The sequence below is a fragment of the Solanum pennellii genome, chromosome 9 (genome assembly GCF_001406875.1).
Source record: "Solanum pennellii chromosome 9, SPENNV200".
NCBI classification, from domain to species: domain Eukaryota; kingdom Viridiplantae; phylum Streptophyta; class Magnoliopsida; order Solanales; family Solanaceae; genus Solanum; species Solanum pennellii.
The window spans coordinates 7,193,075-7,218,557 of NC_028645.1; the positions used below are offsets into that span (position 1 = coordinate 7,193,075).

Consider the following 25,483-nt stretch of genomic DNA (forward strand, 5'->3'; position numbering starts at 1 on the left):
TTATAGTTGTGTATTTAAGTTATTTTTCCTAAAAAATATTAGTTCAATTGCTATGCATTTCTCTCTATCAATTAATAATTTTAAATAAAAATTTTAAAATGATTTTTTTTTAAATTTGACTTGAAATTAATAAGTCATGCTTTCAGTTATTTTTAAGTTTTTCAAACCTCCAACTGCATTAAATTCTAACTTTTATATACTCCTCAAGTTAATCAGGATTTCATAATTCATTTGATTATAAAGTTTAATTTCAATTACTATATACTATGTATTTATTTCATTTTTAAATAGTAATTAAATATGTTTTGAACAAATTTTTAAAAATGGGCCAAATCATTTATTAATTTGACTCGAAACAAATTACTTATGCTTTCGTAATTCATTTAGTTATAAAATTTAATTGCAATTACTATGTATTTATTTCACTTTTCTCTAATAATTAAATAGATTTTGAATAATTTTTTTTAAACAAGACAAATCATTTATTAATTTGAGTCAAAATAAATTATTTATGCTTTCTATTACTTCAAAATTCTCATTCAACTTATGTATTCCTCCAAATGCTTTAAATTGTAACTTTTCTATACTCCTCAAAAGTTAATGAATACTTCATAATTCATTTAATTGCAAGAATTTAATTTAATTTCTACTTTAAAAGAAAAAATAGGGTAAAAGAAACAACATATTGCTTATAATTTATACATTTTTTTTTAACAAAACAACAACTCTCTCTCTCTTCTTTTTCTCGTTTTGTTGCTTCAACAGCCGCACTGTCCTCCTCCTTGTTGTTGTTGTTCTTCTTCATCAACACCATCTTCTAGGGTTTCTTTTAGGGTTTTCCAGAAGCTTCTTGAAGCTGGATTCTCCTTCCTTCCTTCTTCCCGTCTCTCACCGTCGCTGGTTCACTGGTTTCATTGATTAATCCTTAAGAAACAACTTTTTTCAATCTCCCTTTACCGTCGCTACTGAAACCCTGATCTGTATTGTGAATTACCGGATAAAAACGGTATCTTTAGGGTTTTTGGTATCTGGGTCGATCTGGGTTATGAGTTTCACTCCAAAATCTGTTCGATTAGGGCAAGGTTAGGAAAATTTACAGCTTTAATTATTGCGATTTGAATGGCATTGGGGGATTTGATGGCGTCAAGGTTGTCACAATCATCAGCTGCTTTGGATGAGTTTGGAAATGAGGATGGGGAAAGGAGTAATGTTAGAGATTTGGACACTGCTAGTAGTAGCTATGTTGGTGGTGGGGTTGCTGATAATGCGATGACGACGACAAGTATGGCTTATTTTCCGCAGACAATTGTGTTGTGTGAGCTTAGGCATGATCGTTTTGAGGATTCTGTTCCTTCTGGTCCATCTGACACTGGGTTGGTCTCTAAATGGCGGCCTAGGGACCGAGTAAGTTGTGCTCTTTTTGTGTAACTTTCATTTGTTTATCTCAATGTCCTTAGTTTGCCATGAAAAATATTACTTACCAATATTCGAATGAGATGAGCGTGAATAGAGCCAATTCATGAGGATTTATATCATCAAATTGATGAGTAGTTTCTTGATTATTTCACAAGGAGTATGAGTAGGGTGGTAGTGGTGCAGTAAAAACAGCAACTTGTTGCTTGATTTGTCAGCTGGGTTTCCTCGAAAGTTGAATGTTACTATGCGTTGTAAGATAGCCTGCTTTCTCTAAAGTGAATCTTGTTCTAGGATCGGCTTATAATTCAATTGGAAGAAAAAGTAGACATCAATGTCATTTTAAATTGGGTATCCTGAGTTCTAATTTAATAAAACAAGTTTGTTTCTAACAGCCAGTTCAAAGATGGAGGTTCGAACAAGAGATTCCAGCCTTTGCAGTTTGTTGGTTTGACTACTCTGCGATCTGCAGGGAATTGGCGGAATTCGGATATTAGATTAATTTAACTCTTCGCCATTCACAGTGAAAGATTAATATTGTACGGGAGCATGAGTTCTCATTTGTCACCATTGCAGAAGAAGTATTTTCTTTTGTGAGCCAAAGTAAAGCTGAAGCTTGTTTTCGTCCTGGATGTTAATTTGGGGAGCTAGACATGATAATTCTGTTAAACTTGCTTATGTGCTCTTATTAGATGTGTTTGGCATAAACTTATGTCGAAAATTACTCTGTTGTTACTTTGATTAGAGCACTTTGAACATGCCAGCAGTGTCTTCCAATATTGCAGAATCCGTAAATCAATATCAATCTTGACTAAAGACATCAACATACATTTCCTTAAATATTAAGAGTATGAAGTGATTCTTCTCTGAGATTAAATGTTTATGTGGGTTTCTTAAAATTTTTCCTCGGTTTCTATAATTCTGTTGAAATGACATGTTTTGACTTCCAACATGTAGGACACTAAGGAGCCAATTGGGACTAGATACCAAAAGGGGGAACTCATTGGGTCATTTTGTTATTTTAATTTTTAAGGCTTAGAACATTGGACTTTAAGAGGCTTGCTAATTACTGATCAGTATTCTGCCCAGTGCCTTCCTGCAGTGGGGGTTCCCCTAATGTGTACCAGCTTCTAGAAAGGGAGAAATTGATGTGTCAAGCAAGGCACTTGTTGATTAAATGGGAGGGATTTCGTGGTAAGGTCTTCTGGTAAGAGAAGTAGAGTGCGTTTTAATTTGGTTAGAGTACAATATATGGTTGAACACAATTTTATGGCTGTACGGATATTGTCTTTAGAGGGATCAATAGAGAAATATGGACGTTCAATTTGAGGCAAAATGGGATAATAGATTTTATTAGAAACAGCTGGAAAGAAAAGAACATAGGAAGAGCTTATAGGGCCTTAACATATTTTAATATCAGAAGCAAATGTTAAATTGTAAGCACCCAAGATTGTGTCTAGCTGTCAATTTAATTGGTGAAAATCATGAGAAACAACAGGTCAAATCTCAGCAGAGAGAGAAAGCACCAAGTGATCTTTTCCCGTCTTAAGACTTGATGGGCAGGCTACCTGACACCTGTGTTGATGGGAGGTGGCAGGTACCCCATGATATAGTTGAAGTGTGTGCAAGTTTCCGGACACTGACTTTATGTTGTGTTATTAAAAGTTTATCACTTCATTACTTAAAAGCTATTGAAGCTGTGAAGCGAGGAGTTATCGCTTCATAGGTGAAGCTATATGCTTCAATGAAATGTGTGCTTTAACCAATGAGTGGCGAAGTGATCCAAACAAGAAGGGGTCAGTTCCTTAATCTCAGCTTTGAAGTTGGATTAATATTGACATTGCTATATATGGATGTTGGAACAGTTATATTAATTACAATTTTATTAGCATAGTACTAAATTCGTGTATTTGGTGTTCTCTGATTTTCTCTATTTGTGCACTTTACCTTAAAGGAGCCTATGCTTCACTTTTCGTTCTCTTCAAGCTCCCTGGACTTTGTTGCTTCTTTTGCACTTTTTGCTTTTAAAAACATAGCTATCACAAAAAGCAAATATTCTGTTTTTATGGATAGTGATAATTCATATACCCGAACCCAATTAATTTGGGATTGAGGAGTATAATAATAGGTTCTTCGGAAAGAACAATTGCTACTATTACACTTCAATAGTAGTAATGGTAGAAGTAGTTGTATCAAAAGCCAAAATTTTAATAACAATGGCTGTCGAAGTTCCCACATATTTGACTTTGTGAGGTCCTCTTTTGGTGTTAATCTGAACATTTAAAATGAATTGGAGTATAGTTTGAAGATGTAATTTTTCATTACGCCCCTCAATAACTAAAATATAATGCATAATAGCATATACATAATTAGGGTTAAGAATTTGGGCAACATATTGGATATGAAAACTTCGATTTGGATTTTTGGTTTATGGATTCAAGAAATTACAATCCAAATAAGTTTGGATTGGATCGGTTTTTCAAGTTAGGTTTTTCTCATAATTAGTTTGGTTATTTTTAGATTTTTAGTTTGAGCCTATAAGTTGAGCTGCTTCTTCTTACAAACAATTAACATCCAAATAAAGCTATTCATATTAAATTGCACCATCCATCAACCACAGTAAATGCATCTCAGTTTGCACCATTCATTACCCTTATAGGGTATATTAACTGATTTAGCAGGGTTCTTATCTTAGTATTGGGCTTATGTGTAATGGGTAGGGATTGATATAAGGTATAGAACATCCAAATTATCAGATATTCCGAAAATTTGAAGTCCCAAATCCCAAATCCCAATCCATTTTTTTTGTATATCAAAATCCAATTAGCGATACGGAAATTCAAATAAATATTCCTTAATATTTGGATATCAATTTTGCCCAATCCCCTAGAGATAATACAAGTATTGAGATGGAATGATGTTTATCTATAAATCTGCGGGTTAATTAAGCTTACAATAAAGAGTGCCTTTACCTTATTCTGAAGTAACATCACTTTTTTTTTTGACAAGTAAAACACTTTATTAGTTTTTCGGATTACGAAAAGGGAGTACGGTGTATAATACCATGTCGGCGTCAAAAGTATGTGTATGATGAGTATAGGACTGCAGTGAAGTCATCCAGATTCATCTATCAAGGTTGACTATTTATACAAAGTATAAAAAATGTATATTCAAACGGACTGTACTAGAGTCATCCATAGTATTCTTTAGTTTGTGAAATAACTAAGGTATTACCTCCCCTCTAATCTGAATAGAGGTCCACTACATGAGCAGCGGAGGTGATTATGGACCAATCTCGTTTTCTTTTTACCTATGCATCTTTGGATTATGTCCAGGCACTATGATGAAGTGTATTCCTTCAATAATATATTGCTGATGGTGTACCTTGTGTGCTAGTTACTGGTATCTAGATGTGATTGTTTTCTTCTTTGAAGAAAGAGACAGCTTTAGTGCTGGTGGATTGAAACAGCAGTTTTGCAAAAGGAGTTCAGAAGTGACTTCGGATTCATTTTTTGATAAAATTTGTTTTTACTTGTCGCTTATTAACCTGTAAAGTATTACTTGTCACGTGCAATGCCTGAGGAGCAACATCCGATGTGTTTCAACTGTATTTTGCAAGCTCGCTAATATAAGTTGCATTTAGAACATACCCTCCATGTAGTAAACATGCCCAATCTTTTACCTTCTTGTCCATCTTAGCATGCAACTTTTCTGCAGATGAAGACAGGATGTGTTGCCCTTGTTTTGTGTTTAAACATCAGCGTCGATCCACCTGATGTAATAAAGATATCTCCTTGTGCTCGAATGGAGTGTTGGGTTGGTACGTTTCTTCTTCTTCTTCTTTTTGTTCTGCTTGTACAATAACCAGTTACTGTTCTTCTTTTTGCTATATTTCATTTAAATGAATGTTCTTTATTTCAAATTATTTACTTTTAGTAGTTTCCAGTGTACTTTATATTCTGAAGGATGATTGTTCATAAATTTCCCCTTTTCCCCGAAGAAAGAAATGTTGGTGGTAAAATTTGTTTTGAAGTGAGACCTTTTCTGAAGGATTATTACTTTTCAATTTTCTTACTTGCATTGTGATTGCGATAGTTGTTGAAAAGATATAGAAGATAGCTACAACTTCTCAAGAATTAGCTATTGATGAAGTTCACAAAATAAACTGGAATTTGATATGCTCCAGGAGGACTTGTTACAAAAGCAACCTGGACTTTCAGGATAGACTTCTCCTGAAGCCATGGAAGTTTCATTCTTCAACACTTTGTTCCTTGATAAATAACCTTAGTAAAGTTTTTTTTTTTTTTTAATAATCAACCGTAGTAAACTTAATTATAGGTTATCCACTCTAGTAGAAAGCTTTAAATGCATAAGTACAAAATTTAACCATCTAGAACCTCAGTTAATGCACTGTCAGATCTCAGTAATTCTCTGCCTACCAAAGGGGCGGGGGATCTGCACAATGGATGTGGCACACCATCAAGAATGTATGCTTTTCCAGTAGTGACTATTCACATTTTGCAAACTTTCCGCCTGCAATAGTTGAATGTGTGCATGGACACAGCCAAAATTATAGATCCAGCTTTGTTTTACTTGACTGAGAAATCTGTCTCGAAGCATCCCTTTGGGCCAACCATAGTGATTTTGGAACTCAGGTATATCAGATCAATGGCTCAGAGAAGTGCCATTCTTGACAAGTAATTCATAGGAACGGAGTCTCAAGCAGCTCCACTTACCCTGTGAAATTTCAAAACCATCTAATCTAGGCTTCTCTAGCAATATTTTGCTCCCCCTGTCCGAAAAGAAGTCTCAACGTAAGTCTGTCTAAGAGAAGTGCTCTCTCCCTATGATATACTTCAGTTGAAGAGGATCTCGGACGTTGTTAGCATCCAGAGTCAAACAGAGATGAAGACCTCAAGCCGAGTCTCTGGTCGGCTTTTCTCGGGGAGAAAGTTTGAGGAAGACAAATAACAGAGTACCTGGACTGTAGTTCCTAGTCTTAACTTCCTGCCTTATCCTTTGTTTCCTCCATATGTGGTTCAGTTTGTCTCCTTCGACTTCTCAATGTGTCTCCAGTCTTCTGTCTACTTCAATCTGTTCGAAGCATTTGCCGTACTTTAACTGGATCCAGTAAGAGCCGCTTATTGGCATCAGCTTCATGTTTTCTCCATTCATGGTAGGGGAATAATGAAGGATCTGATTTTGGTAAGTAAGTGAAGGATCTGTGCAACATAGGTTATTACTTTAGCAGAAAAACAAGTAAAAAATAATAATTGATGATGGTTCCTTTTGGCGGAGTCTGTTTCACTTGAAGCAATCTGAATATTTTTATCTCAGCAAAATTGTGTTGGTGTCATATTCTCTTGGTCTGGGGGGGGGGGTTATAAGATGTAATTTGAAAACTATAGGTTGTTTTATTGCGTCCTTAATTTTAAAGATAGTGCTTGAAATTCTTCAACAGACGAATAACTACTGATGGTACTAATTCCTGTCTCTTATTTGACAGATCCATTTTCGATGGCACCTCAAAAAGCACTTGAGACAATTGGGAGAACTTTGAACCAACAATATGAGAGGTGGCAACCTAGGGTAAGTAAACGTTTTCACCACCAATTTGATATATACAGTTGATAAGGTCTTAGCCTCGTTCATATGAATGGGTAGGTCATGATGACCAAATACTACATGTAACCTTGTGCAGGCTAAATATAAGATTTCCTTGGATCCTACTGTTGATGAAATCAAGAAGCTTTGCACAACTTGTCGAAAGTATGCTAAGTCGGAACGAGTTCTATTCCATTATAATGGACATGGTGTTCCTAAACCTACAGCCAATGGTGAAATTTGGCTATTTAATAAGGTTTACTTTCTTACCCGGATTGCTTTCTCAGGGCTGAGGGTGATTTCTGCCTTTTCTCTTATTTGGGTGTTTGTTTTAGAGTTATACGCAGTATATTCCTTTGCCAATCAGTGACCTGGATTCCTGGTTGAAGACACCATCGATCTATGTGTTTGACTGCTCTGCTGCTGGGATGATTGTTAATGCCTTCATAGAGGTATACTCTTAATTGCCACTTTACGTCATTTATGTACTTAATGACATGTTAATGATGATCTGTCCATTCCTTCTCACACTCTCTCATTAATTTCGATGCTTTTGGTTGTTCAGCTTCAGGACTGGACTGCTTCTGGTTCTTCTGCAACTTCTACAAGGGATTGTATTCTGCTTGCTGCTTGTGAAGCACACGAGACGCTTCCACAGAGTTCTGAATTTCCAGCAGATGTGTTCACTTCCTGCCTCACAACACCCATCAAAATGGCGTTGAGATGGTGACATGCTCTCAACAATTGTTTTTTGTTTCTTCCTTTTCTCTTTTGCTTCTTTCTCCTACACTTGTCCAATTCTTCAATGGAGCAGGCATAGCTGAAATTCTTGAGTGATGGAAATTAGTAAAGTTTTCCTTGGCATTTTCATTTTATGATGTTACCTAGTTTCTCTCTCCCTCGAAAAAATATTATAGGGGTCATCCCCATGTTCACTGTTAATGAATAGCTTCTAGCCAAAAAGAAAAAAGAAGAGAGAAAGAACTCAAAAATAGTGGTTATCTCTCGTGCCAATCTGCGTTATAGGTAAAGCTATCTTAATGAGTTTCCATGTACAGTGTTTTAAGTAAATACTTAATTGTCTCTTAGTTGCCTCTATGTGCCTGTGTTGCTAAGTCCTTAAACTTGGTATGCTGCCTCTTTCTTGTTTAAACTGATATATTTTCTTCTACCAAATAAGTTGATTTTAGTTTTCTTTTTCCTCGTATTTTTTACGTGAGCATTTTTTCTTGCAACAATGTTAACCATTTAAATCTTTCTTCTTCATGTGTTTGGCTTCTAGGTTTTGCACCCGTTCGTTGCTTCATGAGTCACTTGATTACTCTCTGATTGATAGAATTCCTGGACGGCAAACTGATAGGAAGACACTTCTTGGCGAACTGAATTGGATTTTTACTGCAGTTACTGACACAATTGCCTGGAATGTTCTACCACATGGTAATGGAATAGATTATTTGGATTGAAGTATGAGTTTCAAACATGCACCATATGTGATAACTACATTGAATATGCATTTTAGTCTCTTTCTGAAGTATGAGTTTCAAACATGCAGATCTATTTCAGAGACTGTTCAGGCAAGATCTGCTAGTCGCTAGTTTGTTCAGAAACTTCTTACTTGCTGAAAGAATCATGCGCTCTGCAAATTGTTCACCAATTTCATACCCGATGCTACCACCTACTCATCAGCATCATATGTGGTAACTTCATTGAATATTTCCACGTTATCTAAAATTCATGTTTACCTTTTTCTCACCTGTGGTTTACATGTACGGTAGGGACGCATGGGACATGGCAGCAGAAATCTGTCTTTCACAGCTTCCAACTTTAGTTGAGGATCCCAATGCAGAATTTCAGGTGGGCTTAATGCTTACCATCCATCTGATATGTGTAGTCATAGTTCTAAATCCTCAAGAATACTATGCAGCGATTAAATATTCCGTGTTTTGTATGTCTTCAGCCAAGTCCATTTTTCACAGAGCAGTTGACAGCTTTTGAAGTATGGCTTGACCATGGATCAAAGGACAAAAAGCCTCCAGAGCAGTTGCCCATAGTGTTACAGGTATGAAATTTCTCATGGTCCAAATAAAATGAGGGACTGTCCGTGGTTCTTCTTGCCATCTTGTAGGGATTTTAAGTAAATTTTCTGGAATGTAGGTTCCATTTATCCCCCAATCTCTTGTTTCTTTAATAATTTATGAATAGGTGGAATAAAAATATTGGATATCCCTGCTGTAGTCATATTCATTGGTCAATATTCCCTAATTATCAAGAAAACCAAAGAATCGTATTGGTTGCTCCTTGATAAAAAGCATTGGCTGCTGTCTCTTCCAATTTTGATAGAAATGGTTTTTAGGAAAATAGTTATCATGCTTAAGATTTAGCTTTATTGATTTCTCTAAAGATCTTTTAAAAAGAAAAATGTGACACAAATGCTTTGGCATGATACTGAGAATGTCTGAACCATCCCTCGTATTACGTTGAGATGTGGGTATGATTAAACTTTTTCCTGTTGTCATTTCTAAGGCCTCCTAATGCTGGTTTAATATTCTTGGCACATCAACGCACTCTTCATTTCTTTCATAGGCTTTTTCAAGTTGAATTTTTGAACTTCCTTCCCATGTTTCCTGAAAAACGGAAGTGATCTATCAATTCTAGTAGATTAGCGCTCTTCTTTTTTAATTTGTTTTTTAATGATCATGGTGAATCTTACTTTGTATATGCAAAGAACTTAACCTGAGGCAAGTTATTAGAGTTTCGGGGTAGAAGTAAAGTTTTTCTAGTGATATTGTTGAGGTACAAAATGCATCAAAGCTGTTGGAGCAGATATTGCGGTTGGTCTGTTTGCTGGTTGAGCAGAGCATTTTTTTAATTATGAAGTAGGTTCGACTTACTTGATGATTGTCCTCATGGCACTAAAGATGTTTACTGATACAGGAAATGATAGTTTCCTCAAATATGAGCTGCTAGTGGTCATTGCTATTTATTGCTGGCTATATTAGGGTTACTTTTACATTTGGTAGTTTTGTTACCTTTGTGCATTTTTTTCCTTTTGCATCGGTCTGTAACCAATTTACGTTTTTATTAGGTGCTACTTAGTCAATGCCACAGGTTTCGTGCACTTGTACTTCTTGGAAGATTTCTCGACATGGGACCTTGGGCTGTGGATCTGGTACTTACAAATTGACTTCAGTTTTCCATATTTTCTAATTGGCTGTGGCATCTTTTTTGCGACTAATATGTAAGTGAACACTTCCAGGCCTTGTCTGTTGGAATATTTCCTTATGTGCTAAAACTTTTGCAAACAACCACTCCAGAACTTCGACAAATTCTTGTCTTTATCTGGACGAAGATCCTTGCTCTCGATAAGGTACATGATTTGGTTGAAACTCAACATCTATGTTGTCTAATATATCATTTCCAATGTATTTCATCTGTGTTTATTTTCCTCTATAAGAAGTTCTCCATTTTATTTCTGTTATTTCTATCTAAGAAGCACGCACACCGAAATTTGGCTTGATAGGTCAAACACCTGTTGGACTCCCATGGACTGTAATCCGTGTCTTATTAATTTTCCTCTTTTTATTTGTTCTATTTTGCAACATTTCGTCATGTTTTTGGTGACCAATAAAACATGAGTTTGCAACTTTTGTGGTATTTAAACTTTTAAAGTTCTTTCATTCAGTGCACAAATCAGAATTTTTGAAAGAATGGAGTGATACTTTTTCTGAGATGAAACTTGTGATAGACCTATAATCTCGAGCCTGTTTTTGTTGAACCAAGTCCTAATTGGGAGCAAGTGGCTGAGTTCTTGCTTCAGCTTTCTGTTAGTTTGTGATTATTTTTTTTGAATACTTCAAACTACTTTCAATAGGCTGTAGTCTTTGTTCTGCCTTGTCAAATTTAGCAATTCTGATTTGGAATCTGTTACACCTAAGGAGTTGTGTTTACATTGATACTTATTCTCTTCTGTTTCTGTAAGTTATGATATTATAAACTCTACCATCTACTTCTATACTAATAAGATTATTGTTTCCCTTTGAGTCAAAAGTCTTGTCAGGTTGACCTTGTAAAAGATGGAGGACATACATATTTCATTAAATTTCTTGACAGTGTGGAGGCTTACCCAGAGCAAAGGGCAATGGCTGCATTTGTTTTGGCAGTCATTGTGGATGGTCACAGACGGGGTCAGGAGGCCTGTACTGAAGCGGGTCTTATACATGTCTGCTTGAAGCATCTTCAGGGATCAACGCCTAATGAGGCACAAACTGAACCACTTTTTCTTCAATGGCTGTGCCTTTGTCTGGGAAAACTGTGGGAGGATTTCACAGAGGCACAAGTACTAGGTTTGCAGGCAGATGCACCAGCAATATTTGCACCGCTGCTGTCTGAGCCCCAACCTGAGGTTTGTGTCGCCCCTCTTAATAGGAGTAGGATGCACGTACCGACCGGTGAAAGGAAAGAGCTGGTTTATTTAATTTTCTGTTAAGAGGTTGCAAGTGGTCTTCAATGAAATATTCAGATTTTGACAGTTAGATTAAAAATTCGTTATTTCAGGTGCGCGCTGCAGCTACTTTTGCTCTAGGGACTTTACTTGATGTCGGATTTGACTCAGCTAGGGATGGTGTTGGAGGAGATGAAGACTGTGATGATGAGGAGAAGGTTAGGACTGAAGTCAGTATAATTAAGAGCCTTTTAAGTGTTGCTTCTGATGGAAGTCCTTTGGTTCGAGTGGAGGTTGCTGTAGGTATGCTTTTGCTGAATCTTCTCCCTGAAGACTTTCCTCTTGATACACTTACTGCTTTCACACACCCAGTTCCTAATATTTGGTCTTTATTTCCTAGAAGGAAAAATACCTTTGTTGCAATATTATTTGAAAGGTTTTGCCACAGTTCTGATGATGAGGTGCCGCATGCATGTTATCTGTCCCAATTATGAATTTTGCTTATCTTTCACTTTGAGGGATCCGTTATTTTCCTTCCATTCCTGCTTTGATTACTTGTCTTTTGAGTTGAGTGTCTACCAGAAACAACCTCCCTGTCCCCACAAAGGTAGGATGTCTGTATACATCCTACCCTCCCCAGACCCCACTGTGGGATTCTATGTGTTTGTTGTTGGTTCACTCTGTAGGAGGAATCTGATGCCAAAAATATAATTTTTTTGCTGTCATGTCACTTCTTTGTCCAAAAATCTGTTTTTTTTTGGCTGTAGACTTAAAAAAATAAATAAAAGAAGTGATCTCCATGTCTAAATGGTGAATGTTTACTGTGGTTGCTTGATTGTATACTTAGTAGTGCAAGTAATTCAGCCTGAAAGTTGCTTCTTTCATGTTTGGTGAGTTCTGATTGTTGGATGTGAATATCAGCTGCCTTACAATATTGTCTAGTTCTCTGATTTCCCGTTATAAGTCCCTTCTTGATGTGTATACACCATATAGTATTTTTTTTGTGTAGTCACTGCTATGCACAAAATTCTAATTGGCAGGAGTTGGGTTCATGTTTTACCATCTTTTGCAGCTTTGGCACGTTTTGCCTTTGGACATAACAAGCATCTGAAGTCAGTAGCCGCTGCATATTGGAAGCCTCAGGCTAATTCTTTGCTAACTTCCTTGCCTTCTTTCGCGGTCAAGAGTTCTGGTAGTGGGTATACAACCCCGACTCACAGTATTTCACATGGAAGTAGAGTTCCATCTCCTATTGCTCCTTTATTGAGAGTGGGGGGTGACAGTCAGTCCATAGCTCGGGATGGGAGAGTCTCGACCAGCAGCCCTCTTGCAACACCCGGCGTCATACATGGATCACCTTTATCTGATGATTCCTCTCAACTTTCTGATCCCGGAACCTTGAATGATGCTGTTACCAATGGTGTTGTGAATCATACAAGATCAAGGCCTTTAGACAATGCACTCTATTCTCAGTGTGTACTAGCTATGTGTGCCTTGGCAAAGGATCCGTCACCACGTATTGCAGGTCTTGGCCGGAGAGTCCTTTCCATTATCGGGATTGAGCAGGTTGTTGCCAAATCTGTTAAGTCAACTGGTGAATCCACAACAGTTCCAAACACTGGTTATGCTGGATTGGCTCGATCTTCATCTTGGTTTGATATGAATGGAGGTAATTCTAGGCCTTCTGGACAATTTGGTCCATTTATTTTTTCTGGATGAATGTGATTATAGTCATATTCTTACAGTCTATATGCGTCCGTAGTCCACTAACATATCACTTGAACACCTCATTAATACCTTTTTAGTAACTTTTGAAGTGATTCTGGCCGCGTTTAACTGATGTTGCAGGACATTTACCTCTGACTTTTAGAACTCCTCCTGTTAGTCCGCCGCGGCCTAGTTACTTGACAGGAATGCGAAGAGTTTGTTCTTTAGAGTTCAGGCCCCACCTAATGCACTCTCAAGACTCGGGATTAGCTGACCCATTATTGGGGTCTGCTGGATCTTCTGGACCTTCAGAACGCAGTTTTCTTCCCCAATCAACTATCTACAATTGGAGTTGTGGCCACTTCTCAAAGCCACTTCTTACTGCAGCTGATGATAGTGAAGAGATGGTTGACAGAAGGGAAAAGAAGGAAAAGATGGCCCTTGACCTCATTGCAAAGTGCCAACACTCTTGTGAGTCTGTTCATGGTCTTTCCCTTTTGTATCCATGCCTTCTCTTGTTTATGTTTTCCCATAGTTTTTAAATAGTGAAATCTTTATCAAAATATTCTCTATAAAACGAACTTTTAAATTTAATATGAGCAATGTTTTTTCTGTTTCAGCTGTAAGCAAACTACACAATCAAATTGCTAGTTGGGATACTAAGTTTGAGACTGGCACCAAAACTGCTTTGCTGCAGCCCTTCTCACCTATTGTTATTGCTGCAGATGAGAGTGAAAGAATCAGGTAAACGAATCTCATCAACCTGAATAATCCAATATTGCTGTAATAACTTGGTTCAGTGTATTATTGAAAAATACTGGATAGGATAGGTTGGTTCAGGTGCTATCTTAGTTGGAGCTGCATAATCTGCAATTTCGGCATATCTAGTTGTCTCAGTAAACAGTCAATATCATGTTGAAAGTTTGAATGCAAGTCAATCTAAAAGAATACAATATATACTGGAAATATGCTCCACCCACCAAAAAAACTATCAACGTTTCTTGGAGCGTGTCATAGCGTTGAAACTTCTCTTAGAGTTGGTGCTTGAGTTAGTTTATCTCATTCAGTTATAGCGAATTTGTTAGGATCGAATCCACACACACACACTTTATGAATTAAGAACACAAGAACTTTCAAGAGAAAGAGATGAGAGATCTAGAGAGAGAAAGAGAGAAACCAATATTTCGTGGTAACACCCCGTGAGTAAACTTCCACGGCGGTGGGTATATATATTAATAATTCAGAGTATTTTAGGTTACAGAGAATAAATGGAGAATAAATATTGCAGCCTAAAATTTGGAAATATGCTCACCAAAAAAACGATTAACTTTTCTTGGAGCGTGTCATAGCGTTGAAACTTCTCTTAGAGTTGGTGCTTGAGTTAGTTTATCTCATTCAGTTATAGCAAATTAACAGAAAAAAGGTTAGTAATGACGTTACAATCTGTTCCATCAGTGGCATTCTCATTGCGGATAAAATAATGTGTTAAAAGGAGGGTAATTTATGATGTAAATTATTCCCATTTCACTGCTTCACTATTTCTGTATCAGTTCATGGATTTTTTTCTTTCAGTTGCTTATATTTGTCATTCTCTTGTCAGTTTCATATCTTTTATTGTGTTATCTCAAATCTTCTAATGTTTTTTGTCATTAAGTTTGTATGTGATGCATGAAACATGATGCTCCTCGTGTTTTTATGAATAGGGTATGGAATTACGAGGAGGCTACGCTTCTTAACAGCTTTGATAACCACAGTTACCCTGATAAAGGAATTTCAAAGCTGTGTCTTGTCAATGAGCTAGATGAGAGTTTGCTCCTTGTTGCTTCAAGTAAAGCTTTTCTGCAACAACTTTTAATCTATATTGTTCATTGATGCCTAAAGTTTTAACAAACTTGTGTTTATAAAAGGTGATGGGAACATCCGTATCTGGAAAGACTATACTGTAAGAGGGCGACAAAGACTAGTTTCTGCATTCTCTTCCATTCAAGGTCACAGACCTGGTGTCCGTAGTGTGAGCGCTGTTGTGGATTGGCAGCAGCAGTCTGGATATCTGGTAATACCGTGTAATATTAGCTATTCAAACATTAATATATGAATGCACAAGTACCTTCAATTTCCATTTTGGTTAGATGTATTACTTTTGATAGTTAAATAGTTTATTAAAAGAAATTAAAGGGGGATCTGTAGTACAATCATGTATGGAAGATCCAAGCAAGAAACTAAAAAATCTAAGAAATAACTGAACAAGACTCAATCTATATGATGTATTCTTAAAAATGCCTATGGATTATAATTGTAACTTTTCTACGATTACACCGTTTTCCATTTGTTTGATGTTAGCAGACTTATCGACTTATCGTAGTTTATCCTTGTGGATTTGTTCTCTCTCTGTTCTATCCTTTTTTTTCAAATAAAATAAAATTGGTAAAGCGTATTGTATTGAAAAGCAGCAAAACTGCTGGCAAGTATTTACAGAGGAAAGTGTTCATCACAAGTTGTGTACTGAACTTAAAGTCATCAATGGTTTCTGAGTTCTGTATCATTAGCTTTTGCTATGTTGCACCCACCAAAACAGTAAAGACATGCATCTCTGCTTAGACTAATTACAGATTCCTTTTGCTTTAAAAAGCTCTTGAATTTCTTTCCTTCCATTTCGTTACCAGTTTTCATCTGCTGAAGTTTCGTCAATCATGGCTTGGGATCTTGACAAAGAACAACTTGTTAATACAATTCCAACATCCTCAGATTGTAGCATCTCAGCATTGGTGAGTTTTCGGAATTTCCCTTGAGATTTATGGCATTAATATATATGATCAATTACCATTAAGACTCTAATGCTCTTTGTCTGCAATAATTATGACTAATAGGTAAAAACCCAGCATCAGCTCATATTGATGCAGCATGACATGCCACAATCCCATTTTTCTTCAATTGCTATTTAGACTTCTTTGTGTTTTCCTGAAAAAATGACCAAAATGGTCCCTTATGCTTGAGTGTAGGTTCAAAATAGCCCCTTAGGTATGCACTTAACAATTTTGGTCCTTTAACTTTACCACGAGTTAGCCAAAATAGTCCTCAAATATGCACTCAACGTTTTTGGTCTTTTTAAGTTCCCCAAAAGTTAATACTTAAGTCTTTGGAAAAATATTTATCGAACTTTATCTGTTAAATTTGCCTGGATCTATGGTTTTTTTAAATTATAAACACCAAGAAAGTTGCATCAAATCCTAAAATACGCAGCACAAAAAACTACACAAGATACTAAAGAATTGTTTCACTCACAAAGCACTCCAGATCTCTTCAAAATCTAGACCATCTGTCGTGTCTTCTTTTATGCACAAACTTTTTTCCAGTATATTTTTTTTGTCAATAACTTTTTCCAGAAGATGTTCAAACCGCTTTAGTATATTATGTGTTACTTAGAAATTTTTGTGCCCAGGGACAACACTTTGAAGCAGGTTGATAGGGCAACTCTTTAAATTATTTACTGTTATGGTTAATATATCCCTATTTAGGAAGCGTGTTTGTATGGGGAGCTGATATGTGGAAAAAACAGTGGTCTTGTCCATTGCAATGCCTTGAACGGGGAAATAGCTTTTAACATATTTGACTAAGTTCATGCAAAATTTAGTTTGATGTATCACCTAAGTTTGGGAATAGAGGTTGCATCAACAGTTGATACTGCTGTCTAAAAGGCAATTGCTTTTGAAACACACTATGATTCGGGTTTGGTCAGAGGTGTATGCATCTTGAATTGAACTGCCTTATAATATGGTTAGTCAAATAGATTTTCAAGGTTATAAAAAAACAAGTCATACAGATGTATTTGTAATGCTTACGGTTGGATGAAAGAGAGGTTAGGATGCTTCTGCTGAGTCCTGCATTAAGTAGGCAGGGCTAGTCTTCTGAAAGAAGTTGGTTGTGGATGAATCCTTTCCCCCCCTTTTTCAGTCATCCACAGTTTCTATTATAAAATTAAAAACTCCTGAGTTTTTTACGCCTTTCCAACTAGGCGGCGACGTATGTTGCTTGGAATTCGGATGCGTGTTCATTCCATCTCTGATAGATGCTCACATTTTATGTCTTTCTGATGTTCTGCAGTCAGCTTCTCAAGTTCACGCAGGACACTTTGCTGCTGGCTTTGTGGATGGATGTGTCAAACTATTTGATATTCGAATGCCTGAACTGTAAGTTGAAGCTTTTTCTATATTTTGGGGGATTTTCTTTTCTCCTTTCTACACATCTTGTATTGGATAAAATTGATGTGATGGCATAGGCATTGCATTATCCAACTTTTAGGTCTGTTCTCTTTTTCTTGTTTGAGAGTGGGTGGCCTGTAGGAGAAGCTTGTCTTTTGGTGTATGATTTGTATGCTTTTAGGTGATATTGATCTTTTTCTTGATTCTATTAGGTGGTGAGTTCAAATTCACTACGCCAGGATGGGTATCCATTCTAGTAATTCGTCTTGTATGTTAGCAGAGGGAATTACATGCATACATTTTTTGTTTTTACATGAAATACTTGTGTCATTTCTCATTTAATGCTCAAATTGTATATATTTAGGCTTGTTTGTGCATCACGACCGCACACCCAAAGAGTAGAGAGAGTAGTCGGGATCGGCTTTCAACCTGGACTTGAACCAGCAAAGGTGACCACTGTTATCTTCTTCAAATTTATTCTTTGATTTTTATTTCTCTTTCGGCATACCAGTAATCATCAGCTGTTTCTTTTGTTTCTTAGATCGTCAGTGCCTCTCAAGCTGGTGATATTCAGTTCCTTGATATGAGAAATCTCAAGGAAGCTTACTTAACAATTGATGCTCATAGGGGATCGCTGACGGCACTAGCTGTTCATCGTCATGCACCCCTTATAGCAAGTGGTTCAGCTAAACAGCTAATCAAAGTCTTCAACCTGGAAGGTGAGCAATTAGGCACCATAAGATATTTGTCCACCTTCATGGCTCAGAAAATAGGTTCAGTCAGATGTCTTACCTTCCATCCCTATCAAGTGCTGCTTGCTGCTGGAGCAGCGGATTCTTGTGTTTCAATCTATGCTGATGAAATCGCCCCGACAAGATAATTTTCTGAGACATTTGCAAGATTGAGAAACAAAAACGCTTACAAATATAAGGTGAGGTGGTCAGCTGGAAATATGGACTGTTGACATCTCTGAAACATATCAGCTTATTGAGGTCTTGTGCTACTTATTCATTGAGCCTCTGCTGCGACTAGTGTTGCCAAGTTGGGAAAAAATTCAACCTATTGGAGGAGGCTTTAGCAAATAATTTGATAAATAGGTGGTAAAAGAAAGGTGTAAATATCTGTTATTCATTGTTTCTAGTTTGTAATTTTCTCCGTGTGCTTCCTTAGTTCAGCCCCCTCTACTTTCTGTTCTCCCTTGGTTCAATTTGTACAGCTGAACTCATAATTTATATATCTTGTTGGCAACCAGTGTTGTGTGTACCATTGTTTGTCTTTTTTTGGTTTCCCGCCCAGTTTTTAGAATCCAACTGTTCCGGATTCGCACTGGGTAGGCCCTCATTTGGGAGGTAGTGCAGGATTTTTACCTTTTCCATCCAAAGGTAGGTTACAATCATTAAATCCATTGTTTTAGTTACAAACTTTAATTGAAGCTGAATGGCCAACTAATGTGTTATGTGGTGTGTACACAACGTAAATCTATAAAGTACCTCTAGAATTTGCCACATGTAATCCCAAGTATTTCATTATGGTAAATGTTTGTCTACAGGAACACCATTTCCGCCGGCCTAATCATATCATATTCCATTATGTATCTACCTACATGTGACTGATAAAAAAAAGAAGCTGAACAAATAGTAGCTGAACTAAAAATTCTCACCTTACTATTTGTTCAGCTTCTTTTTACTAAACATTGCCAATTTTTAGTGCTCTGGATCAGAAAATATAATACAATAAATATGTCAAGTCCCATTTCTTGTCAATGGAGACGTCCAAGAGTGTTGCATTATGGATGAAGTTGCAGATTCATTAGCATTAAGTTGAAGAATAATCTTTCAACAAATGGCAATGTCACCAATTTAAGTTATTTTTGCAAATACAAAGACATGAAGCTAATCCCATAACAAAGAAGGGAGGAAAATCAATCAACTCAATGGTAACTTCAGTAACAGATTTCAAACCTTATCACCCTAAGAGATTATTTAACTGTGGCATAACATAAACACGGATAATGTAACAGCCAACCGCCAGAATTAAAATCAATCTTTATAACACTATCCTGCCTGCAAACTCCAAAAAACCAAATCAAGTGAGGGTAGAAGGGGTGGGGAAAGGTCCAATCATGTACATCATATTGACAGCATGGTATAGAAGATGTGCCACAAATGCTTCTCATTTTCGTCCACCAACCATACTTTGGCTGTTAGTTCCTGATAGACCAGAAGATGAGTTGTGTCTTTGATCGCTGTTGCCAAAAACATTAAGATCTTCAAACAGCCTATAAGATGGAATGAAGGTTTTTTGACCAGAAGCAGGAGTTGTCTTGGGGTGGGGATGAACTTGAGTGTCACCATTAATAGCTATACCATTGCTTCCCATATTAGGGAACGAGTTAACATTCTGTATGGGTCTAGTGGCTTGCAAAGACACGGGTGTATTTGTGGCTGCTTGTGGAGTTGAGTACATGTAGGTTGGTCTAGACGAAGGACTTGGATTGCTCAGATATCCGGGAGTTGCTGCCCAAGGTGGAGGTGGATAAGCAGAGTACTGTGGGAACTGAGTCTGAGTACGTGGTGATAACGGTTGAGACTGAGGACGAAGTTCTTGCTGAGTTCTAGGTTGTTGGTTCAGTTCAGGTTGCACAGGAGATTGTGGAAGCTGTTGTGATGTATGCTGAGACTGTAATGAAGATTCTTGGGGTTGCTGCCGTTGAGGCTGAGTGGATGGTTGGGGTCGGGATTGAAGATGAAGTTGTGATTGAGGTTGTTGCTGTGGATGAGGCTGAGGTTGGGACTGGACCTGGGCTTGGGTTGGGTGTTGAAATTGAGGATGAAACTGAGGTTGGCCTTGGTGTTGATATTGAGGATGAAACTGGGGTGGTGAATGATGCTGGGGTTGGGGCTGAGCCCAAGGAGCTACATAACTGTTAAAGCTCTGATCTTGATACCCAATATAAGCTTGAGATGCATATGGATTTCCATGTGTGGTTGAGGCAAGCGGCTCCTGATGCGTGTTTTGAGTAGCTGAAGCAGAATTTTGTGATGTTTCGGGATAAACACTTGATGACAAGGTGAGGCTCAAGAGGTCAATTATGTCTTGCTCTTTCGTGGATGTTGCAGGTGGGTCACGAAGAATTAATGCATTGCTTGCAACAGGATCCAATGGTTCTCCCATAGAATTACTAGCATTGGCAGAGACCATTCCTTCACTTGTTTGAGCTGCTGGACTTGTTTTTGAATGTCTGCATCAGCACAAGCATGAAGTCATTAGAGAGGACAAACTACAACCATAAAACGACCATACAGTCGCAAAAAGTAATAGTTCTGATTACCAAAAACTTCAACCAAATCCAACTAAAAGTTAATCTTTCTGCTGAGCACTACCCACCCCCTTATCTTTCCTCTCTTCATACAGATGAACTTTTGGGAAAATCAACATGACAATTAAAAAGAACTCTAACAGTGAGTCAAGGACGACTATTTTGAAATTTCCTTCGCATGGAAGTGTAATAACCTGCTAATCCTGACATCTGTTATATTGCCATGGCTGTACATAACTGCAATGCGGTACTTACAATTAGGAATAAATGCATCTGTTATCTCCATATTTACCTTCGAGCTAGTTGAGCAAAGTCATCTTCCTCATCTTCCTCTTCATCAATTTGACCTGCGGTTGCTACAAGAACTGGTGCAGAAGGTTTGACATCTGCTATTGGACTGGGTGGCTTAACTTCAACAGGTTTGAGGCTTGGATCATGCATTTCTCTTGCAGAGAAGTTGTCATTTGGGACTTGAGTTGGGAGTGGAGAACCAGAAGCTATTGCATCATGTTTAGCCAGTACAGTTTGGAGGTTATCATTCAATTCAAGACCCTGGGCAAGAAGTTCTTCATCCCTAGGATAAAACAGAAGAAAATATACTGACAAAAATGAAGGAAAGTAGCACCAGTCTAGTTAACATTTGTATCACCATTTTCCCCATGAACACCACAAGACACAAAAGACAGAATTACCCTGTTGTTGTTAACATTTGCATCAACTTCTTCTGGTTAGAGCGACACCGATCAACAAGATCAACTATAACTTCATCCTTTACAGCCTAGACAGATAAAAGATAGCAAAGGGTTATAGATTTTTTATTAATGAGGTGCATAAAGGAAGAGTGAAGTATGTACATACCAAACGATCGCCTGGGGTCGCAGCTTGTAGCATATCAGCCAACAGATCAGCAACATCCCTCATAGAATTTATGCTGGACAAGCTGTCAGGCAAAAAGTTAATTTACAAAAGAAATGAGAGTGTGAATAATAACACAAACCACCATAGTACAGCAACGTACGATCAATAGGTCTGCAAAGGCTATTTTAACTCACCTTAAGTTTCCCACGTCTGCTGCCATGGCCTCGTCAAGTCTTGTTGAGGAATTGTTTGGCATTCCATAACCAGGTTGCGCTTGTCTTGGTGCAGGATGAGTAACAGGAGGAGTAAAGATGGGAGCTGTATCAAATGAACGCTTGGGAAATTCAACACCAGCACGCTGCCATGATCATGACAACAAGATGGTTACTAGACAAGATAATTCAATACAAAATGTTTAAGCATGGGATTTGAGTCCTTGGACAAGGTTTCTTTTGAAAGAAAGTGACACCCCACCCACCACATAGGGGAGAAAAACAACAAACAAAAGAACCAAAAAGAAAACATCCGAACAATTCCATTAAAAATATCAAAACACAGAAATGAACTGCATAAATCCCTTTCCCAACTGATCGTAATATTTCAAGCCAACAAATCAATGTCATTACAAGTATCTCAATGAAATCACAAGCCTACTAACACATTAAAAATGATTTTGAACTAAAACATCACATCTTAGTTACTAACCCTCAATTCTTCATAAACCCAATAATACTGGGGATACTTTCCTCCAGGGCCACCAAATGCTTCTTGCCAAGAGTCCAGTAGTACTAGCACTTTATCTCTCACATGCATATCAGTCTGCAAAACCATCAAAAAAGTGGCAGAGTATTAAAATAAAAGGTCAAGAAAGTATGCCATATAATATCAAATGCAAATTCAGCTTGAGATGATACATGCATCTAATCAGAAAGAACTGAAGTCTTTTGAACAAAAACTTGCCTTCTTCTTTACAATTTTGACCATGTCTTGCAGTATAGTTCTTTCAGTAATTTGAAAATGCACATTATCACCACAGTTCTTCACCATTGTCTCCATAAGCTGTAGGCAGAAGGGCAAGAAGAAGAATCATTAGAACCATCAAAAGTTAGCGCAGCTTGACAACCTTAAAAAGAGATTGGATATCAATACCAGGTAAAAAGAAATACTATTCTGCTTAGTTCTAATTTAGTCAATAGTATGGCCCTCAGTTTTCAAAGGCGAAAAGCGTCCAAAAACACCCAGGTCTATTGGGACTACAAGTACAATACAAGTGTGGGCTTCATTTAAAAAGGTGCAACGAAGAAAAAAATGTAACACAAGAATTAAGTAACAACTAAACAAAAAGAAACTTCATTCATAATGATTTTCTTAACTATCATAAATATCTTATTTCATATTTATTGTTTATTACAACTCTGTTGAGGATAGAACATGTGGGCAATGAGGCAAACACCATAGTGCCTTATGTACACTGAGGCGCAACCTAAATGAGGTGAGGTGGAGCGCTTACCCTGTTCTTCAAGGCATACATATAGAGCCTCTAATACCAGTGATGGACCAAATTGCTAATGAAATTTTACTTAACTGTAAATTATATAAATAAACGAGAGGTTCCAACAAACGTACTGTTAAAGCGAGTAGCTGAACTTTGGGGTTCTTGTGCTGCAACCTCTTTTTCACAGCTTTGACGACATCTTTTGCCAACCTGTATAGAGTAGGGAGAATTAAATCAAACCTTAAATTATTTTCCACTTAGCTCTATGCATGTAGTTCACAACAACTTCAAAAGCAATGGAGAATGGAGCACAGTAACTGAAACTAGGAAGACAATACAAGACATCATTGGATCCGATGTTCGTCAGAGTCCTTTAATTAAGTTTGATGTTCAAAGAACCAATTATCGAGAATCCCTACTTTCCTTGAAATATATTTAGTACTTCCATGAAATGAGAATAAGTAGTTTGTAAATCCTTATAAGATAATAGCTCACCACCACCTAGAAAAATCTAAACACGAATCAGAAACAATTAAGAACTGGCTCCCCTTGATAATTCTTGGATACAACTGAAAAACCATTCCTGGTTGCTATAAACTGTATACACATGTGTAGCTGGGGAATTCAACAACTTAGAACCTAAAAAGGTCTTACTTTACTTCTACATATTCCCTAACATTCAAAAGCTCCCCAAAGGCAAATGGAACACAGTAAAAAATCAAAATAAAGTTCACTTCTAGACTGATAAGACTTTCAAACTATCAGAATTTAGAAAAAAGCACAGTAAGAAAATCCCAATACAAAAATAACCCTAATTTCTATTGTCTTAAAAGAAACCCAAACATGAATCAATAACCTCAAACAAAACTGACTTCAGAAAAAAAAAAAACTTTTTCCATTAACAATCAAGAAAACACAGAAACAAAAACCCACCATAAAACTTACAAGAAACACAGAAAAAGTTGAACCCCATATAAAAAAAAAAGTCAACTTTCCCCATTTCACCATAAAAACAACAACAACAAAGAAGTAGAGAAAAAGGGGTTTTGCTAATTATGTAAAGAAACAATTTACCATTGGTTAGAATTGATTGTATCACAAATATCAATATTCATAGTCCAATCAGGACCTATCAAGAACTCGCTCGTTGCCTTCTCAACACGAACAGCAGCTGATGAAGATGATGATGAAGACGAAGAAGAAGTCGCACCCAATGATGAAATCATTTTTTTTTTTTGAAAAAACTTCAAAAAAAAAACCTTTACAGCAAAATCTCTTTTGAGGTTTGTTAATTTCTTGGGAAAATATTTAAATTGTATATTTTCCGAGAAAAACTAGGGAATTTTGGTTATTTTGTTCGTATATTATGGTGGGTGTTTGGTTTTTCCTTTTCTCTTTCCGGGAATTTCGTCTTCTTTTCCTTCCACCTTTTTCCTCTTCTCAATTATCACATTTCTTCGCTCTGGAAAAGGTCTCTCTTTTACTTACGATAACTCACGCGCTATTGTAGCAAGTTATACACACGCGCCTATATTTGCTAAATGGTCCCCCTATTATATTATATATATTACCCCTTTCTATCTTCTTTTTTTTTTTTTGGTTTCCGGTGAGACTCGTAGATACCGGAGGAAAAAATTATGCATTTCGATAAAATAACAAAAAAAAAAAATATTTTTAGAAAATTTTTTATATAAATATATGGTTTATCAATATTATAAAAAATAATAATTTTTTAAAAATATAAATATATCTAAGATAATTTAGTAAAATATGATTTTATTGTGTGTTTTTTTTTTGTTAAAATTGAAATCTAGTTAAAATTCATCTCTAGTTTATCTTATTAGATTCGAAAAATTTGATGTTGTCACAACGATGGATCTCCTTGAATGCATGTGGAATGATCTGTTTTGTATTCACATAATGTTTTACTTATTTGGTATGTCATTCCTAATTTTGTGCCAACTTTAAATGAGAAGTCATTTTTGGATATGATTTCAAGAAATTTTTTATTTTTTATTTATAGTTTATTCTTTTACATACATGAATGATTTTGATAAAGATACAATGAATAATATTTGATTATTAAGAAATAATGAACATCATGTATGATGAAATTGTTTTTATAACGAAGCATTGAATTCTTAAATTTATTTTACAATGAATCATTTGTCTATATATATATATATATATATATATATATATATATATATATTACAATGAATTATTTAACAAAAAAACATGTTACAATGAACATACATAACATTGTATTTTATGTGTAATAAATTAATTTTTTTTACATCAATTCAATAGATATGATATATAATTTAGTAAGATACAATAATTTTGATGTTTTCATTATACTTTATGCATAATAAATTTTTTTCGTAAATTCAATAAATATGACACGTAATTTAATAAGATAATAATGATTTTGATATAATCAAAAT

The 25,483-nt window shown here is 36.4% G+C and overlaps 2 protein-coding genes across 2 annotated transcripts; one reads left to right on the forward strand and one right to left on the reverse strand.

Annotated features, from left to right (window-relative positions):
- The first annotated feature begins 700 nt into the window (after positions 1–700).
- Positions 701–18,628, forward strand: LOC107031079 (regulatory-associated protein of TOR 1). Its single transcript, XM_015232284.2, has 23 exons — positions 701–1,404; positions 5,131–5,233; positions 6,920–7,002; positions 7,115–7,273; positions 7,353–7,469; positions 7,583–7,743; positions 8,300–8,454; positions 8,570–8,714; positions 8,793–8,871; positions 8,975–9,076; positions 10,103–10,186; positions 10,274–10,384; positions 11,066–11,419; positions 11,572–11,761; positions 12,531–13,127; positions 13,307–13,636; positions 13,786–13,909; positions 14,869–14,993; positions 15,073–15,218; positions 15,829–15,930; positions 17,267–17,352; positions 17,729–17,813; positions 17,906–18,628. Exons 1-23 carry the CDS (start codon positions 1,120–1,122, stop codon positions 18,242–18,244), a joined length of 4,062 nt encoding a protein of 1,353 aa, XP_015087770.1. The 5' UTR covers positions 701–1,119; the 3' UTR covers positions 18,245–18,628.
- A 545-nt stretch (positions 18,629–19,173) lies between these two features.
- On the reverse strand, positions 19,174–24,490 carry LOC107031308 (TOM1-like protein 6). The gene is made up of 9 exons (XM_015232632.2): positions 24,111–24,490; positions 23,168–23,246; positions 22,502–22,600; positions 22,247–22,360; positions 21,736–21,899; positions 21,542–21,623; positions 21,376–21,461; positions 20,976–21,257; positions 19,174–20,605 (listed from the first exon to the last, which is right to left on the reverse strand). The coding sequence occupies exons 1-9, from the start codon at positions 24,260–24,262 to the stop codon at positions 19,537–19,539; spliced, it is 2,127 nt and encodes a 708-aa protein (XP_015088118.1). The 5' UTR covers positions 24,263–24,490; the 3' UTR covers positions 19,174–19,536.
- Between the last annotated feature and the right edge of the window lie 993 nt (positions 24,491–25,483).